This window comes from Callithrix jacchus, chromosome 10, assembly GCF_049354715.1.
Source record: "Callithrix jacchus isolate 240 chromosome 10, calJac240_pri, whole genome shotgun sequence".
Taxonomy (NCBI): Eukaryota; Metazoa; Chordata; class Mammalia; order Primates; family Cebidae; genus Callithrix; species Callithrix jacchus.
The window spans coordinates 120930352-120950366 of NC_133511.1; the positions used below are offsets into that span (position 1 = coordinate 120930352).

Here is a 20015-nt window from a genome sequence, read left to right on the forward strand (position 1 = left end):
CAATATGGTGAAACCCTGTCTCTACTAAAAATACAAAAATTAACCGGGTATGGTGGCATGAACCTGTAGTCCCAGCTACTCGAGAGGCTGAGGCAGGAGAATTGCTTGAACCCAGGAGGTGGAGGTTGTGGTGAGCAGAGATTGAGCCCCTGCACTGCAGCCTGGGTAACAGAGTGAGACTCTGTCTCAAAAGAAGAAAAATATATATGAAATGCTTCACAAAATTGTGTGTCATTCTTGCACAGGGGCCATGCTAATCTTCTCTGTATGGTTCCAATTTTAGTATATGTGCATGTGCAGAATGGTGGAGCTGGGTTATCACCACAGGTCTAACTCCAGAATGACACCCTTCACTCCTATACTCTATACAACACCCCAGTATATAGCAGCGGAGCTAGGAAGAGAAGCCTAGTGTCTAGAGAGCCCAGAAAATCTAAGAACATACACACTAGGCAAAGAATATGAGATTAGGAGGAAGCCCAGCCACCTCAGCTGCACTGGTTAGGATCTGCTACCTCCCCACAGTCCTCTGTAAAGTGAGCCAAACCTCTATGCTGCAGGCTGCCTTCTTTCTACCCCCACCACCCCCATCCCCCAGGGCCTTGGGCTACTGGCAGCCTGGCTCCCCTGTGATATGGAGGAACTTGCTGGTCTCCATGGTTACAGTAACCCACTGGTATGGGAGGAACCGCATAAAGAGCGAGGCTGGCAGTGTGAGCTTTCCCCAGCCCTTGGCATTATGTGGTACTGGTATGTCGGCTGTTTCTCTTGGACCTTTTCTGGGAGGAAGGAGTTAAGGAACTGACGAGGAAGGGAAGAAGCCTGGCAGGACCACTGTCATCATCCTCTGGGCCACACAGAGGGCAGAGGCATGGGCACGTTGTCATTCACCACTCCTCTTGCAGGATGGTTTTATGTTAGTCTATCGAGACCATCCTGGCCAACATGGTGAAACGCTGTCTCTACGAAAAACACACAAAAAATAAGCTGGTTGTGGTGGCGCACACCTATAGTCCCAGCTACTTGGGAGGCTGAGGCAGGAGAATTGCTAGAACTCAGGAGGTGGAGATTGCAGTGAGCTGAGATTGTGCCACTGCACTACAGCCCCCTGGGCGACAGTGTGAGACTACATCTCAAAAAAAAAAGGGGGGTGGCTCCTCTTTGCCTGATTGCCCAGCCATGGCAAGAATTTGACTTTTCCTTGTTATAGAAGGAATACCAGGATGACAGGAATCAACTTAGCTACACTGGTACTTTCAGCCAAGTTCCTCGATATTGTAGCTTTTCCCAGAGCCCAGAGCCCTTGGAGATGGGAAATAATGGTTCCTACACAAAAGTGAAGTAGGTAATAGGAGAATACATCACGACATCACTGAACACCAGGTTCTATGGTAAACTCTGACGTGGATTTTTTTTTTTCTTTTTCTTCATCTTCTTGAATTATCTTTTTTTCTTTTGAGACAGGGTCTTACTCTGTCACCCAGGCTGGAGTGCAGTGGTGTGATCATGGCTCACTGCAGCCTCAGCCTACTTCCCTGGGTTCAGGTCATCCTCCCACCTCTGCCTCCCAAGTAGCTAGGATTATAGGAATATGCCACCACATCCCAGCTAATTTTTGTGTTTTTTTTTTGTTTTTTTTTTTTGTGGAGACTGTGTTTTGCCATGTTGCCCAGGCTGGCCTTGAACTCCTAGGCTCAAGGGATCAGCCTGCCTCGGCTTCCCAAAGTGCTAGGATTGCAGGCATGAGCCACTGTATGTATCTGGCCAGATTTTCTTATTTAATAATCACTCTAATTCTGTGAAATGGGTATAGCTAGTATCTTTTTTTTTTTGAGATGGAGTTTCGCTCTTGTTACCCAGGCTGGAATGCAATGGCGCGTTCTCGGCTCACCGCAACCTCTGCCTCCTGGGTTCAGGCAATTCTCCTGCCTCAGCCTCCTGAGTAGCTGGGATTACAGGCACGCGCCACCATGCCCAGCTAATTTTTTGTATTTTTAGTAGAGATGGGCTTTCGCCATGTTGACCAGGATGGTCTCGATCTCTTGACCTCATAATCCACCCGCCTCGGCCTCCCAAAGTGCTGGGATTACAGGCTTGAGCCACCACACCCGGCAGCTAGTATCTTTACAATCCAAATGAGGAAACAGATTTGGAGAAGTCATGTCACTTTGCTCACATTCAGTCAGCTGGTAAGCAGCAAAGGTGGGCAGAGCAACTGCAGTTACGTTTTTATTTTTGTTGTTTTCTTTTTTTTTTTTGAGATGGAGTCTCACTCTCGCCAGGCTGGAGTGCAGTAGCAGGATCTCGCCTCTCTGCAGCCTCTGCCTCCCAGGTGAGGTGATTCTCCTGCCTCAGCCTCCCACGTAGCCGGGATTACAGGCATGCGCCACCCTGCCCAGCTAATTTTTACATATTTAGTAGAGACAGGGTTTCACCATGTTGGCCAGGCTGGTCTCAATCTCTTGACCTCATGATCTGCCCACCTCAGCCTCCCAAAGTGCTGGGATTACAGGTGTGAGCCACCACGCCTGGCCCAACTGTAGTGAGTTTTCTATATAGTTTCCCTCTTCTGAGTTTCTGGAAAGCAGGAGCCACATCTCACTGAGCTTGGCAACTGGAGCCAGGGCTTCAGAGTACTGTTCAACAAAGGTTTCCTGGGGCAACAGTAGTTGGGGATTTGGAGGGCATACCCCAGCAAGCAGATTTCAGGGATGAAAGTAGTCCTGGAAGCCTCTGAAACCCTGGTTGCTCAGTGAAATCCAGTATCAAGAGGAGCCCATCATTTCAGGTTGCTCTGAAGGCAGGAGGTTTGGAGAGTGCTTTTTGCATTGTGGCTTCCAGGTCTGAAGGGGAGTGAGCTGGAGGTGGCTCTCTGTTCTTACCTCTTATGCCATGTCAGGTTTTTCCCAGGCAGGCTTGAGGCCTGGGGCTGTGGGGGAGGGGCCACCTCATGGCCCAGGCTATAGTGCTTATCTCCCTAGCTACCTTGGGGTGAGGATTGCAGCTCGGAGAGCTAAAGGGCAGTAAATCATGTTGGTTTTGGCCTTGTGCTTAAGTTGCAGGCTCTTCTGGTATCCTTTGTGAGGGGGGCCCCTACCCTGGCTGGAAAGAGGGAGCAGCCCCTACCTCCCATCTACAGTGGGATAGTAACGGAATCTGTTTCTCAAGTAAAACAGTCATCACAGTTAATTTTGGGTGTGGGAGCATCCAGCCTCTCCACTGGTAAGTGCCTGCCAGTTTTACAAGTTTGCTCCTCTGGTTTATTGACTCTTGGCAGTTGATAGCTGATAGTTGCTCAGAATCAAAGGATGCAACGATATCCACCTGGATATGGTGGAGGGAAGAAGGGTCAGAAAACTAGGGACTCCAACTTCCAGTTACAAGATGTCCTATATGGCTGTGCACAGTGGTTCACACCTGTAATCCCAGCATTTTAGGAGGCCAACGTGAAAGGATTGCTTGAGCCCAGGAGTTTGAGACCAGTCTGGGCAACATGGCAGAATCCTGTCTGTACAAAAAATACACAAATTAGCTGGGCCTGGTGGCACATGCCTGTAGTCCCAGGTACTCAGAAGGAAGATCACTTGAGCCCAGGAGGCAAGATCGTGCCACTGCACCCCAGCCTGGGCAACAGAGCAAGATCCTGTCTGAAATAAATAAATAAATAAATAAATATTGACTTGCCACAGGCACATGACTTTTTTTTTAAGAGGCAAGTCTTAGCGGGGTGTGGTGGCTCACGCCTGTAATCCCAGCACTTTGGGAGGCTGAGACAGGCGGATCACAAGGTCAAGAGATAGAGACCATCCTGGCCAACATGGTGAAACCCCATCTCTACTAAAAATACAAAAATTAGCTGGGTATGGTGGCATGCGGCTGTAGTCCCAGTTACTCAGGAGACTGAGGCAGAAGAATCGCTTCAACCGGGAGGCAGAGGTTGCAGTGAGCCAATATTGCGCCACTGCACTCCAGCCTGGGCGACAGAGCAAGACTACGTATTTAAAACAAAAACAAAGTTTTGTGCTGGGAGTAGTAGCTCACGTCTGTAATCCAAGCACTTCAGGAGACCAAGGTGGGCAGATTGCTTGAATTCATGAGTTCAGTACCAGCCTGGGCAAACTGGCAAAGCCCTGTCTCTATAAAAAATAAAAAATTAACCGGCCATAGTGCCGTGGGTCTGTAGTTCCAGCTACTCGGGAGGCTGAGGAGGGGAATGCCTTGAGCCCAGGAGGCAGAGGTTACAGTGAGCCAAGATCATGACGCTGCACTCTAGCATGGGTGATAGAGTCATACCTTATCTCAAAAAAAAAAAAAAAAAGGCTGGGCGCGGTGTCTCACATCTATAATCCCAGCGCTTTGGGATGCTAGGCAGGTGGATCACTTAAGGCCAGGAGTTGAAGACTAGCCTGGCCAAGGTGGTAAAACCCCATCTTTACTAAAAATACAAAAATTATCTGGACGTGGTGGCATGTGCCTGTAATCCCAGCTACTTGGGAGGCTGAGGTAGGAGAATCACTTGAACCCAGGAGGCGGAGGTTGCAGTGAGCCAAGATCACATCACTGCACTCCAGCCTGGGTGACAGAGTGAGACTCTGTCTCAAAAAAAAAAAAAAAAAAAAGACAAGTCTTATTCTCAGTCTGTCACCCAAACTGGAGTGCAATGCCACGATCATAACTTGCTGTTACCTTGACCCCCTGGGCTGAAACAGTCATCCTGCCTTAGCCTCCCGAGTAGCTGACACTGCAAGCCCATGCTACCACACCTGGCTAATTTTCTAATTGCAGAGAGAGGGTCTCACTTTGTTGCCCAGGCTTGTCTCGAATTCCCAGGCACAAGTCATCTCCCACCTTGGCCTCTCAAAGTGCTGCGATTAAGGCATGAGCAACAGTGCCCAGCCCCATATGGCTTTTGAGAGAGTCTCACTCTGTCGCCCAGGCTGGATTGCAGTGGCGCAATCTCTGCTCACTGCAGCCTCCCCCCAAGCAGTTCTCATGCCTCAACATCCGAGTAGCTGGGATTACAGGCAGGCACCACCACATTGTGCAAATTTTTGTATTTTTAGTGGAGATGGGGTTTCACCATGTTGCCCAGGCTGGTCTCCAACGCCTGACCTCAAGTGATCCACCTACCTCAGCCTCCCAAAGGGCTGGGATTACAGGTGTAAGCCACCATGCCCCGCCCCCATGTGGCTTTTTATCTAAGTCCCACCCTGTCTCTTCCCAGCCTTTCTGTTTGAGGTCAGTGCTTTATACTTCCTCAGTTTATAAAACCCTCTACTGTCTCCCACAAATAGGATTGACAAACAGTCCTTCTGTCACATTGCAAAGCCCTGGTTAAATGAAGGGACTGGAAAAAACAAGCTGTTTGATCCTGCTCTGGTTCTCAGTCTACCAGTGAGTGAAGGGGCCGGAGGTCCCAGGAAGGCTCGAGCCCAGGATCCAGAATAAACTACAGCTGACCTCCTCCACTGAAGTCAGGGCCCACTTTGAGGGGGCTGGGAAAAGGAAGGGTTGCCGTGGGACCACCAGGATAGGCCTGTAAACAGCACTCCACCATTGGTCTGAATCACACGTCATCGTTCATTGTCCCGAGCACCTTTCCTGAGTCTTCAAACCTCCCTCCTAACCTGTAGAGGAAGAGCCAGGGGCTTATCTTGTTTTGGGGGAAATGAGAGCACAATTCAGCATCAGGAAGGGTTGATGAGAAACTGGTAAGGGGGACTGACTGTCAGAAGCGGCAGAGTGCTGAAATGGTGACAAAAGCTCTGGGCTCCGGCCCCAGCTCTGGACTTAGAAGTGTTGAGATTTTGGGCAAGTCTCGTAACCTGTGAATGTCAGTTTCTCAATGGAAAGCAGGGAGACTACCTGCCCTGTAGGTCTGTGTTTGGAGAAAACAGTGTAAGCGTTGGGCATACAGTGATCAGAAATGTTGAATCTGCTGACCAGGGCTTGTGGGAAGGCAAACATTTCTCGGCCCCTCCTGAGTAGCATGTTCTTGTAAGGATGTATGCTTAAGTGCTGTGAGGGCACAGAGGAAGCTTTGCCCTTCCCTGGAGGGTTAATGGCTACCAACAGGAGAAGGTCATGGAGTTCCTTAATGAAAAGGAGCCTGGCCTAGAGTCCTGGAATGAATGAGAAATAGATCTGAGATCCAGAGGAAAGGCTGCAACCAGCACATAGACAGGGGTGGTTGGTCTGAAAGGAGAGTCTTCTCCAGATGAGAGAGCCAACTTGCTCCGAACTCACCACATACCCAGATAGTGGGGCTTAGCAGGAGGAAGGTGTAAGGAATCCCAGGCCTTTGGAATTCCTTGAAAAAACAGGTGTTTTGAAGGTAAGGCAGGGGATTGGTGACTGGAAACTTGGAGATGAGTGAGAATCTAGGGGTAAACTTTCAGAAGCAGGCCTAGAAGGAACCGAGAAGGGACATTTGGATCATTTATAGCTTTGGGGCAAAATCTAGGATTAAACATGATTTTATCATGGATAGAATGCTCTATGAGTGATAAAAGCCCGTTATCTAGAAAACATAGACCTCTAGGGGGCTTTACGTAGAGTCCCTGAACTCCCTGAAATTATATCCAAAGTATTTTGTGTCTAAGTGGAATGCGCATGTTTCTAAGGTTAAGCACTGCTTTTTTAGGAAGTAGGAGGTCCATCCGCCACTGTCGGCTTGCTGGTTTCTACTTACCCTCCTCCCCACTTCGTTCTTGAGCAGGTGGTTTGCTGGTCTTTGGCGGGGCTGCCACTCCGGGTCAGCACATCTGAGTCACACATATTCCTCCCCAGCCCTATTCAAGGCCTTGTTAAAGTGATCTGCCCCTACCCAAGTCCCACCTGCTACAGGTGAGATAGGGCTTTATGACAGCCGTGGCTGCAGTGAGTCTCCTCGCCCTCTCACCAGCTGTTACCCTGCAAAGTACCTTGGGGAGGGTGGGGCAGCCCACTTCCGGGGAGGGAGGGAGGGGGAGGGGAGAAGGAAGTTGATCTAAACCCGCCTCTTTCTCTGTCTCCCTTCCTGCCCTATTCCCCTCCTGCCCCTTCCCTCCCACCTTGCTCCTCGTGTACTGTCCTGGAATTGCACATACTTCCTGACCACCAGGCTCTGGCCCAGCGGGGCTTTGTCCCGGTTGCTCTCCTTGCCAAACCTCTCTGCTAGTGGTGGTTTCGGTTGCGACACTGTCCAGGTTCCCAGGCAGGAACCGCTCGGCCTGGCTGCTTAGCTACTTTTCACTGAGGAGGTGGTGGAAGGTGTCGGCTGCTCTGGCTGAGTAAGGGTGGCTGGCTGAGCCGGCAGCCCCCGCCCTGGGCCTGGCTCTTCCCGGCCTCTGTACTTTGCCCTCGCTGCCTGACAGGTTCTGCTGTGGGCTCTGCTGAATGGAAGTCGCTGGTAGTCCTTGTCCCTTTCTCCAGCCGGGTATGTTGTTCCCTTTTTCATCTGAGGATTCCCTTCTCCTCTTTCTTCCCTCTTACCTCAAACATAGGATCTTTAGAGAGTTGCTAAGTGGTGCCATGCCTGAGTCCAGCATAATAATATTCATGGGAAGGGTGTCCAGATGTGGAAGAGGCATTGACTAGGAAAGGAAGAGGAGGCACATACCAGAAGAGTCTCCCCTGAGAACAAGCAGCTGGACAAGTGGGCGAGGAGGGGCTGGTGGGAAGCAGAGGCCTGAGGCCTCAGGGAGGATGCTCCGGTGCTACAGTGAGGGGGAGCCTAGGATCTGGGGCTGTTGGCCAGGGCTACTGCCCAAGGGACACTTTTCTCCTTTGACTCCATAGTGCCCAGCTTACTCTGTTTCTGGCCAGGGAGTATCACCCCTCCCAGTTTGGCCCCTCCCCAGCCCTCGGGAAGCCAAAGGACACTTGAGTCCAGCCCTGATTGCAGAGCCCCAAAGCTTCTCCAAGGGCCAACTGTTGGTAGGCGCCTCCAGCATTAGGGCAGGGAGCCCTGCCTGCCTGAGTCAGCGCCAGGCCTCTTGGGGTGGAGGCTGTCTTCTGGGCGAGCTCACAACACACCTACCGAGTCTGAGATCCCAGACAGAAGGACCCTGGCAGATCCAGTGGATGTGAAACTGTCTTTTTCTTTTCTCCTCCATGTCCTGCCTTCTCTCTTCCTCTCAGTAACAGAACCCAAAGCTGTTTCAGCCCTACTTCTGAGTCAGGCCTGCTTAGTAACTGGTTGGTCTGCCTTTTGGTTCCAAATAACTGCCTTGCAGGGTAACCCCTTTTTCTTTCTAAAGGCTGTTTGAGAGCCATCGGGGCTACTCTCAACAGACCTCCTCCATCCTTTAGGGCTTGCCTGGGGTATGATGCAAGCCAGAGCTTTGGGAGTGCCTCGTGTGCTACATCTTACTATGAGCAGGGAGGATGGTGGTGCAGGGGAGAGCATGGCTTTCACCAGGTCCTGTGGAGTTGGCCCAGCAGGGCAGCTAATCCTCAGCCCGACATCCTGTTGGTGAGACCCAGTGCCAAGCTGAATGGTGTGCCCAGAACCACAAAAGGGAAACTCTGTCTCCATAGTAGCCCCTGCACACCTTTACCTCTTCATCCCTCAGGGAAGCACCCAGGTGAGGAAGTTGCCTCACTTGGGCCTTGGCCCAAGAAGCATTTCTTGGAGACTTTCTCCTCTCTATTCCCTTTCTCCTTTCTCTGCTTCTTCCCAGTGGCTTGCCGCCTTATGCTGGCTCACATCCCTGCTGTGGGAAACATCTTACAGCATAGTAGAGGGGGTGGGGGATAAAGGAAGGATTGAGCGCTTGGAGTCCTATGAGTTGGATGGTTCAGTCCTGAAAAGAGCGTTGGTGGCTTTGGAGCAGGGGATCAAAGAGCAAACACCAGTGCTTGTCGCTTCCCTGGCTCCTGAACAAGCAGAACCTCCTCTCTTTCCCTGTCCTAGATACCCAGCGTGGGACCAGTGCTTCACAATGACCCTGTCTTGAGTTCCTGACTCCCCTTCTTCCCTCTTTTGAAGGCTAGAGGTGCTGGTGTGGGCTAGCAACAGGCTGAGGGAGTGTGGCATTTTAGCAGGTCTGGAGGAGAGTGGGCACTCAGTCTGGCCCCCTCTGCAGAAAGGCCCCTAGCATCTCCTCAGCCTCCAGCTAGGCTGTAGCTGGCTTAGGCTCCACCTCGCTACAGAAGGTTGTTGACAATGAGACTGCTGGATTGGCGGGCAGTAGTATTTGGGGACTTAATGGGTGCTCTTACTGAACATTGGATAAGGCCTTTTACATGTGTTCTCTCATCTACCTGGGTAAAGTAGGGAATGTTTATAGCGACTTTACAATTAAAAAAATTAAAGCTCGTAGGTGGGGGAACCGGGACTTGAACCTGTTCTGTTGGACTGCAGCGTTCTCAGGATCGCTGCCTGGCACTGATGTGCCGCAGTATTGGCTGCAGGTCTTTTGGGTAGTCTCTTCCTTGTTTGTAATAATCTCACCTCCCTCTTGACAATGTTGATGTTACACTTGTTTTGTTTTGGATTTTTTTTTTTCCTTTTTGTGAATGGGGTCTCGCTATATTGTCTTTTTAAAAATATATTGTCTTTTTTTTTTTTTTTCCTTTTTGTGAATGACAGGTCTCAAACTCTTGGGCTCAAGCTATCCTCCTGCCTCTGCCTCCCTAAAGGAGGCCCGAGCCACTGCACCTGGCTTGATGATGTTGATGAGAATCATAAAGTTAATATGTGCTGAGTAGGTGGCAGATTTAGGATTTGAAACCTGGCAGTTTGTCTCCAACATCTACAGTCTTAACTAGAAGGAAGAGAATGAATGGCAGAATCTTGCTTGTGGTGCTTAAGCTCCTTGAGGCCCAGCATGCCACAGGGCCAGGCAAGGAATGCTGACCTGCTGTGCCATGCACACCAGCCCCTCTGTTCACAGGGATGAGACGGGCAGAGCTTAGGAGGGGCATGGGATGCCCAGATTTGGTTTCAGAGGGGCAAAAGGCCCAAGTGCCAGGTGGGTGCTAAATCCCTGTTCTGGATTTTGAGAACTTAGAGACTGTATGCTTCCTGCTGTCTTGGGCTTGTATCCTCAGAGAAAAGGGGAGTGACAAGAAACTTAGAAGGTGTCATCCGACCTGGGTATAGGGAAGTAAGACAAAAAAAAAAAAACAAGTTAGAAGGTGAACTAGAGGTTGCCAAGGAAACTTTCCCACCCATCTTCCTCTTGTAGGAGTTGGGGCAGAAGGAAGGTTTTTCCTGTTCATTGCCCCCTAGGCAGACTAGGTAGGGTGGGAGGCAGTCTAACAGCACTTTCAGGGAGGATGGGGCTGAGAAAAAGGTAGCCAAGGAGGCCAGGCTTTCAGTACCCGGCTGGACAGGGCTAGGGTAGCCCTCAGGAGACTGGCCCAATCAGGTGCCAGCAGGGCCTAGAAATGCCCTTCTCTTTGAGGGGTGTGAACGCTAGAGTTCCTTTGGAAGGGAAAAAAGCAGGTATTCAAAAATCTGCTTGTCTAGCAAACACTGAGGATCAACCAGGCTTAGGTGAACTGCAGGGTGTGTGAACAGAGCACCGGCGAGCTCTATAGGCTGGAATGAGCAGACAGTAAGGGCTGGGGGGCTTCGTGGAGATGCAAAGGTCGGTGAGGAAGAGAGAAGGAAGGAAGTTAAAAGGGCCTCTTCTGGGATGTGAGGAGCGTCCCCCTTCAAACATCTAACCAGATGCATGGGTTCTTCCTCCTCCAAGTTCCAACCCCACGTGTTTCTGGGATCTGGTCTAACAGTTCACCAAAAGACAGCCTGCAGCTACTATGCAAAGGCCTATGTGGGCACAATGTCAGAATCAGGATACTGTACTTAGTTGTTAACTGTCGTTTTTGCCTGAAAAGCATCTGGGTGGGCTAGTAAGCTGCTTGCCTAGGAACGCTGGACAGTTCCTCGGGTAGTAGCAAGTCATTCTTTTTCTTTGTGGTTTTTGAGTGCTTCACTTACAGCCAACAGGGGCCATGAAAGGAAGAACTTTGACTCACACTCCTCTGGTCACCCTACTGCTCTCCAAACTGTTTCCTTGAAGTTTCCAAGACAGCTCTGGATGATTCTGGGATGAGGCTCTGGCCTCTTGTTTTGTTGCAGTATGCTGGAGCAATTGACCCAGATGTTCTTTGTGAGACATAATCAGGGCTCTAAACAGGAGTTAAAACAGACTCTGCCCCCATTTTTTTTGTTTTTGTTTTTGTTTTTTTGAGACAGGGTCTCGCTCTGTTACCCAGGTTGGAGTGCAGTGGCACTATCATGGCTGGCTGCAGCCTCGAATTCCTCCTGGGTTCAAGCGATCCTCCCACCTCATCCTCCAGAGCAGCTGGGACTACGCCACCACACCTGGTTTTCTTCATTTTTTGTAGAGACAGAGTCTCTACAAAAAATGTAGAGTTGCCCAGGCTGTTCTTGAATTGCTGGCATCAAGTGATCCTCCTGCTTCAGTCTCCTAAAGTCCTGGAATTATAGGCATGAGCACCTTGCCTGGTCCAGACTCTGTGAACAGTTTTAATGAGAGATAACTCACATATCATACAGTTTATCCATTTAAAATGTAAATGAGTGGCTTTTATTAAATTCACAGTTGTATATCCATCACCACAATCAATTTAGAACATTTTCATTAACCCAAAAAGAAACCCCACATTCCTTAGTCACCCTCAAATTCCCCCTATCCTTCTCAGCAACCGCTATCCTACCTTCTGTCTCTATAGATTTGTCTGTTCTGGGCATTTCATATAAATGGAATCATACAATATGTGGTTCTTTATGACCAGCTTTGTTTACTCAACATTGTTTTCAAGTTTCCTCTGTGTTGTAGCATATATTCTTTTTACTGCCAACCAGTATTCCCCGATATGGATATGCCACATTTGTTTATCCATTCATCCAGTTAACGGGCATTTGAATTGTTTCCACTTTTTGACTGTTATGGATTGTGCTGCTGTGAACGTTGGTTACAGGTTTTTGTGTGGATTTCTGTTTTCGTTTCTTGTGTGAATACTGAGGAGCGGAATTGCTGGCTCACAGTCACTCTGTTAGCGCTTAGAGGAACGTACACATCTTCATGTGGATGTGTATTTTTGTATAGACCATATCCATTTTGTACAGGTTGAACATCCGTAATCCAAAAGCCAAAATGGTCCAAAATCTAAACGTTTGAGTGCCAGTATGATGCCACAAGTGGAAAATTCTACATGTAACCCCATGTGACAGGTTATAGTCAAAATTCTATCACTTTGTTTCATGCACAAAATTATTTTAAAATGTATGAAATTACCTTCAGGCCATGTATATGAGGTATACATGAAAAATAAATGGCTTTCGTGTTTACACTTGGGACCCATTCCTTAGATACCTCATTATGTATATGCAGATATTCCAGAATCCAAAACAGTCCAAAATTTGAAAAGTTTCTGGTCCTAAGCATTTTGGATAAAGGATATTCAGCCTATATTATGTTTATATGCCTGTTGAGTGCTGGTCATTGTAGCTTCTGCTTCCTCATGCTCTCGTTTGAACCAGGAGGGCAGAGCAGGGCAGACTGCTGCCTTGCTCAGACCCAGTCGTTCAGTTCATTCATTGTACAAGTATTCATTGGGCAGCAAACATAAGCCAGTCTCTCTGAGAGCTGGGATGTATCCGTGCATAAAGAATACATGCCTGCTTTCATGTGCTTCCATTCGCACTGGGTGAGACAGCAAATAAATGATAAATAATAAAGGTTCATGTAAGTGTTGGTGGCGATGAGGGTGTTGAAACAGTTCTGACCATGTTGCTGCCAGGACTTTGAGATGCAGTCTTCTCCCAGTGTGCACAAGCAGCACAGAGGGAAGCAGGGTACTGGCTCTCTGTCCTAAGGCAGAGGAGCTATTGTGTTGCCAGGTGAGGTTCAGAGAGCCAGTGGTGGGACTGCTCTGCTCCTGAGCTTTGCCACCCATGGGACCTGGGCACCGGACCTTATGATGTGCTCCTTTGGAATGAAAACTGGCTGTCATCTCAGCCCCCTCTCCTTTCTTCTGCCCTATGACTCTTCACATGCCTACCAGCCCCCTGGAGTTTGCCCTGTACCCTTATTCCTTACGTATTTTGCAGAGAGCTGAGGGCAAGGGTTTAGGGGACTGGAAGGGTGGCATGTAATGGTATCTCTGTTTCCACCCTGCAGCCCACCTTGGGACACCTTGACTCCAAGCCCAGCAGTAAGTCCAACATGCTTCGGGGCCGCAACTCAGCCACCTCTGCTGATGAGCAGCCCCACATTGGAAACTATCGGCTCCTCAAGACCATTGGCAAGGGTAACTTTGCCAAGGTGAAGTTGGCCCGACACATTTTGACTGGGAAAGAGGTGAGCACTAGGGCTAGGGACATGGCAGCACCGTCTACCCTGGTTGATACTCCAGCAGATGGTGATGGGACTGCTACTGTAGCCATCCTCTTGTTTATTCAAGAGAAATGAGATCTGAGATAATAGGGTGCAAAAAGCTGTGGGATGAAAAGGAGTGGGAAATAGAAAGGAAGAAGTAGATTAGCGTCCTGGTTTCCACCTGGTCAAAGAAGTGATTTGGGGCTTTTTTGTCTCATGCTTAGGTAGCTGTGAAGATCATTGACAAGACTCAACTGAACTCCTCCAGCCTCCAGAAAGTAAGCACACAGCCCCTCCTGTCCCTTTCTAAACCCCTCTTCTGGGTTCTATGAGCTAGTGACCCCATTTAGACCTTCTCTTGAATTCCTGGTTTGAATTTTCTGGCCGTTGTACTCACCACCCCTCCCACACTTCCCTCCCATGGCTCTGCTGCCTTCAGGGCTTTAGTTGGATCCTCTGTGGGGACTCCTCCTGAGTGGGTTTCCTGGCCACAGGCACTGGCTCTTCTGAAGTCTTTCTGTCCATTCCCAGCCACTTGGCCTACCTGTCTGACCCACTTCCTGCATCTTGTTATCTTCTGGCTTGTGGCCAGCCCTATGCAAAAACACATGTTTGTAGCCACTACTAGAAACACACAAGCTTCTTCAAGATCTGGAGTGATCCAGGGGAGTGGCTTTAGAAATACGAGGATAGGAGGAAGCAGGGAACCTGCGCTGGGTTCGGTGCCAGCTATTTTTTAGAGAATGAGCTCTGGCTTAGATTTTCTGAACAAAACCTAGATCTGTTCATCTTGTGGCAAATCAGATATTTTCTCCATAAATATATTGTGGTAGTTGAGTTAGGAGAAGGCATGATTTGTGCTAACAGAGTCAGATACAGTGATACTGGCAACCTTCTGAGTAGGGGTTGAGGATTGTTGTTGAGGGCAGTGCTTATGGAATTAGAGTGGATGAGATGTTCCCCTGACATGCAAACAGCTAGAACCAAGGTGTTTCCTATTTATTGTTAACGCCAGAATCCCTTCAAGGGTTCTTCAGTTCAATGGAAGCATTGCTGTCATCACCAGGATGTCCCTGCTTGGAGCTTTCCAGGAGGAAGGAAAAAAGGGCTGCTCATGACATATTGGCTCCAGCCCCACAGAAGTAGAAGTCCGCATGGGATGGGCATTTGGTCTTGGGAGCAGTCTAGCCTGCCATCATAATAGTTGCCAGTCCACCAAGCCATCTTATTCCCTGCCTTGTTTTTCTCCCTAATTCTTCCTGACTCTCTGGAAGGCACCAACACCAGACAAATAGAGCCATTTTCAAAACCTTTGAGACTCTTTGTTACTAAAGCCAGTCTGATTCTGGCCAAAAATGTGATCCCAGCAATGATTCCTAAAAAATGAATATTGAAGAATCTAGCTCCCTCAGGGGTCTAGACGAGCTCAGAAAACCCCAAGTTCTCCCAGAAGAATGCCGCTTTCATGCCGGGTGAGCACCCTCAGGGGAAGAAGCCCTGGTAGCCACCACTGGCGCCATTTCAGTGCTGCTCTCCATGACTCCCCAGAGGGTGGTATCCAAGCTTTTTGCCTCTTCATCCAAAATATCTATTGGACCAGGGAAGAAAGTAAGAAAAACCTAGGCTCTGGCTGGGCGCAGTAGCTCACGCCTGTAATCCCAGCACTTTGGAAGGCCAAGGTGGGTGGATCACGAGGTCAAGAGATCGAGACAACCCTGGCCAACATGGTGAAATCCCATCTCTACTGAAAATACAAAAATTAGCTGGGCGTGGTAGTGTGCGCCAGTAGTCCCAGCTACTTGGGAGGCTGAGGCAGGAGAATTGCTTGAACCCGGGAGGCGGAGATTGCAGTGAGCTGGGATCGCGCCATTGCACTCCAGCCTGGAGCCTGGCAACAAAGCAAGACTCTGTCTCGAAAAAAGAAAAAAGAAAGAAAAACCTAGGCTCTAATAAAGGGTAAGGTCAACACTGGGTTCCTGAAGATTGGAAAGCCTCTTTCTTCTTTTCCTTTCTAGCTCAGGAGCTCTAGGGCATCATTAAAGGGGAAACAAATGTATTCACTTTACTCCATAAACCATATCTTGAAGTAGGGCTTCCCCTAAGCCCCTGACAAAACAACAACAAAAACTAGTTCTCTTCTTTGTGCAAGTGATGAGGCCTGGAATTTCAAAAAGCCCCACCTCCAGTTCTCTGGCCCCCGCAGAGGGGAAGGAGTTCATTTCTGTCATCTTTCTTTATGGAAGTACATGGTTTGGAGCCCCTGGTTTTGTTTCACAAAGAGAGCGTGAGTGTGTGGAGGTGGATTTGATTAAAATTGGCATCAGCTATATATAGGAGTGGCTTCTTCTATCATCACCCTGAAGGCCTATCCTCTAGAACAGAGCCCTCCGACTGCTGTAAATGAGAAAATGATGGGGTCCCTCTCTGGTGCTCTACCACCCCTTTACACAGACCAAGCTGGGGTGTATGCTGTCACTGAACCGAGGCAGCAGCTCGGGTTCTGAATATTCACGCACATGGGTTCGCACTCCCTCCAGTAGAGGCACCCAGCCAAAACCCGCCTGCTGTTTTGGGGCTGGATTTGGTAGACGCAGCAGAGGGCATGGCTGGCTCATCCTGATGCCATGCTGGGTAGCAAGTCCCCACAGCAGCCCTCCTCCAGCTTCCCTGGCTTCCCAGCCACGGGGAAGGCCATGCATGAGCTAGACAACAACGCTATTTTCTTTTCCCTGCCTGGTTTTGATTTTCTGGGGAAAAAAGTCCTAGCAGGGGCTCTGTTTGGAGGGACCTGAGGGGAGCAAGTTGAGCATGCCTGAGCCCTGGTATTTTATCTTCCAGCTATTCCGCGAAGTAAGAATAATGAAGGTTTTGAACCATCCCAACATAGGTGAGCATACCTTGTCATTTCTCTCTTCTTCCCCAACAGCGAGGCTCTGCTTTCCAGCTTCTCATCTTCTCTCTGAGATGCACTGCCTTTTGGAGTTTGCAGTCTTCAAGGAGTTTCCTGGGGAAGCTCAGCTCAAAATCCATCTCCCCTTCTGACACACTGGGCTGTCCTTAGTAGTTTGGCTGGCATGAGAGGAGCTTGTTCTTGGGAGTGGGAGATCCTGAAAGGAAGGGAGACTTTCGTCCCTAGGATGCTCCTGGACATATTGGAGAGCAGTATGTGGCCCCTGCTGCTTCTTGACTTAAGGCTTGGCCTTTTCTCTTGTAGTTAAATTATTTGAAGTGATTGAGACTGAGAAAACGCTCTACCTTGTCATGGAGTACGCTAGTGGCGGTAGGTGTGGAAATGCCTCTTCCTCTTGTGTCCCTACTTCTTCCACGTCCAGCCAGCTCAGACTGAGGTCCCTGCCTGGTCTCTTACAGGAGAGGTATTTGATTACCTTGTGGCTCACGGCAGGATGAAAGAAAAAGAGGCTCGAGCCAAATTCCGCCAGGTAGGTGTGACTCCATCCACAGGCTCTGGGCCCGACCTCTGCCTTTTGGGGTTTGACATGTAAGGATAAGCTGCCTGTACTTTGGGCTCTGCTTATCTGTGTGGCAGCTTAGCACTAGGTCACAGGGTCACTGCTCTGCCAGGCCCCGTGGCCCACTCTCAGGTGCCCCTGGGTTAACCCTTCTTCCTTCCTTTCAGATAGTGTCTGCTGTGCAGTACTGTCACCAGAAGTTTATTGTTCATAGAGACTTAAAGGTAAGGCACGCACTTCTCCTTGTGCCTGTAAGTGGGGGCTAGGTTGTCCCTCTTGGTTCTCCATGATAAAACCATCAATAACCATCAGGCCCTGAGTCTTCCAGGAAACTCGAGGCTTTCATTTGTTTTTTTGAGATGACCAGAAAGCCCCTAGGGCTGCTTCTGATAGAGACCTTGCGGCTGGACCTTGGGTTCCACCCCAGCCTGTGAGCAGGGGGCCTCTGCCATTTCACCTCCCAGCACATCACTCTTCAGTGCTGCCAGGCAAGGCAGGCACACTCCAGGCTTTTTCGGTCTTTCAGGCAACCTGGTAGCTGACCCAGGGAAGAGTGCTGAAAGTTCCGCAGCTGTATCCCAGCTGCTTTGCAGGCACGCACGCATATACCATCTCCATTACCAAGATGCTCAAGTTTGAGGACACCTGTGAGTCTTCTGGCTGCCAAGTCCTCACAGACATGATTTGATTAACCTGGGCCTGATGCTGAAGCTTTGCACAGCTCACAGGGTCTCTGGGCCTTCTGATCCCAGTCTCTCATTGCTGCCCGTGTGAGGAGTGGCCTACACTGCCATCCTCCTGCCCAGCCTGCACGCTGATTGAAGCCCTGCCCTGAAATTGGTGGAGAAGGTTCTGAGACTGAAGATGACTTCCCATTTGTTCTCCCATTCCCCTCAGCTCCTTCCTGCCTGGGGCCTTAGTCTGTTTCACTTCTTCCCTCATGTTTTCCATCTTACCTCCCAGGCAGAAAACTTGCTCTTGGATGCTGACATGAACATCAAGATTGCAGACTTTGGCTTCAGCAATGAATTCACCTTTGGGAACAAGCTGGACACCTTCTGTGGCAGTCCCCCTTATGCTGCCCCAGAACTCTTCCAGGGCAAAAAATATGATGGACCCGAGGTGGATGTGTGGAGCCTAGGAGTTATCCTCTATACACTGGTCAGCGGATCCCTGCCTTTTGATGGACAGAACCTCAAGGTGGAGTGAAGTGCAAGCTTTTTATGGCTTTTCATTTCCTCTCGGCCTCTGGTCTTAGCCCTGACCTCCCGCCTTTGCCACCTGTCTACATTTGTCCTGAGCCAAAGCTTCAGAGAAAGGCTTGCTGAGGTAGCAGCAGTCAAAGGCCTTCTGCACCTGGGAATGAATAACCTCAGTTCCTTTCTCGAAAGATGGGATAAGTTGTGTGTGTGTTCATCCCCCAAGGCAGTCCGGATTGCAGGCCTCGGACTGGTCAAGTTAGAGGGTACGAGGGTACTTGACTTCACTTGCCTCTCTGGTGAGGTGTCTGGTCCCAGCCTGTCTGCCTTCTTCCATACTTCATTTGTGTCTGCTTGGCCAGGCTTCAGCTCTAAGGATCCTGGATATTAGGTTTCTTCCTTTGGCCTTGGGGCGATTTCTAACCCTGGATCCTCCTACAGGAGCTGCGGGAACGGGTACTGAGGGGGAAATACCGTATTCCATTCTACATGTCCACGGACTGTGAAAACCTGCTTAAGAAATTTCTCATTCTTAATCCCAGCAAGAGAGGCACTTTAGAGGTGAGTGGTGGAGCCCAACTGGTGGGAGGGCCTGGGGTCCCCACAGAAACTTTCCAGCTGAGTTTCTTCCCCCTTCCCTTTTCCTTCTCTGTGCTCCCCAGCAAATCATGAAAGATCGATGGATGAATGTGGGTCACGAAGATGATGAACTAAAGCCTTACGTGGAGCCACTCCCTGACTACAAGGACCCCCGGCGGACAGGTGAGGCTGTGCTGGGCTGTGAGGTTAAGCTCGCCTAGGAGTTGAGGCCAGTCTTAACTATATGTCCCCCTCTGCAGAGCTGATGGTGTCCATGGGTTATACACGGGAAGAGATCCAGGACTCACTGGTGGGCCAGAGATACAACGAGGTGATGGCCACCTATCTGCTCCTGGGCTACAAGAGCTCCGAGGTGTGTGCTCCCTGCTCCATTCTGTGACCTGGCCAGTCTCACTGCCAGTAGCACCCCATGCTTCTGACACCTGTTTAGAATAGAAGCTCATCTCTGAGGAGGTGTGCTCTCTGCTCAACAATTTGAAGCTTCCGCTTTGGTGTCTAAGGTCCACTGGCCATTCACTGATCTCCATGAGTGAATTAATAGAAAGCCGGTAGGGTCTGGGACTGGGTTAGGGTTTCAATATAGGCAAGTTGATCTAGGTTAGTCTTCGTTGATTAGATGTGTCTAGGTCACTGGCTAGCACTTCTGTGTTGATCTAGATATCTTTGTGTCTCTTTCTGTATCTGGAAGTGTACGTTTCTGGGTGGGTGTGTGTGTGTGGGTCTCTGTGTCTGTCTTATAGGAAGCTTGAGTCTGTTGCTGCTGCTGCCTTTTTTTTTTTTTTTTTTTTTTTTTTTGAGATGGAGTTTCACTCTTGTTGCCCAGGCTGGAGTGCAATGGCAGAATCTTGGCTCACTGCAACCTCCACCTCCCGGGTTCAAGTGATTCTCCTGCCTCAGCCTCCTTAGTAGCTGGGATTGCAGGCATGCGCCACCATGCCTGTCTATTGAGTCTGTTGCTTCTGTTTAGTGCTTACATCTGGGTGTGTATCTGTGTGCGTGTATGTCCATCTTCCCGTCTGTGGATCTGGAGACTTTGTCATTGTTCCTCTGCCCATTTGGGTTTTGTTCATCATCTGTGTGTCCCCATATGAACCCCCAGCCTCCCCACGCTGCTCCTTAAGAGGCCCCTGGTAACACTTGGTACAGGCCCATATTGCTGTGTGTTGAGGGGAGTGGTGTCTTAGTCTGGACATGAGTTCTTGTGGATGTCTGTGTCTCTGGGTGTGTGGCCATATGTATTCCTCTCTGAGGGTGGGGAGTCTTTCAGGGACATATTTGGCTGTTGGTCAGTGTCTGTGTCAGAGCATGTGTCTCCAGGGTGAGGGGATGTGCTGGTCTTGCAAGTGGATGTCTGGGATGATCCTGGGGTGTGTGTGTGTTGCGAGACGGTGGTATGTGTAAATGTGTCC

At 49.7% G+C, this 20015-nt stretch overlaps 1 protein-coding gene and 1 pseudogene across 26 annotated transcripts in view; one reads left to right on the forward strand and one right to left on the reverse strand.

Annotated features, from left to right (window-relative positions):
- MARK2 (microtubule affinity regulating kinase 2) overlaps positions 1-20015 on the forward strand; it is a 72711-nt gene that overhangs the window by 43660 nt on the left and 9036 nt on the right. For 20 of the 26 annotated variants that reach the window (XM_078341243.1, XM_078341246.1, XM_078341245.1 and 17 more), the window contains exons 2-11: positions 13140-13319; positions 13562-13615; positions 16176-16224; positions 16552-16617; positions 16707-16777; positions 16975-17031; positions 17771-18007; positions 18448-18567; positions 18669-18768; positions 18846-18958. In XM_078341243.1, the coding sequence (XP_078197369.1) occupies positions 13185-13319; positions 13562-13615; positions 16176-16224; positions 16552-16617; positions 16707-16777; positions 16975-17031; positions 17771-18007; positions 18448-18567; positions 18669-18768; positions 18846-18958 (1002 nt within the window). In that variant the 5' untranslated portion in view covers positions 13140-13184. Of the gene's footprint in view, positions 1-7353; positions 7418-13139; positions 13320-13561; positions 13616-16175; positions 16225-16551; positions 16618-16706; positions 16778-16974; positions 17032-17770; positions 18008-18447; positions 18568-18668; positions 18769-18845; positions 18959-20015 lie in introns of those variants that run through there. The other 6 variants (XM_035263057.3, XM_078341252.1, XM_078341244.1 and 3 more) reach the window with 1 other exon arrangement.
- LOC118145902 (U6 spliceosomal RNA) lies at positions 201-300 on the reverse strand (annotated as a pseudogene).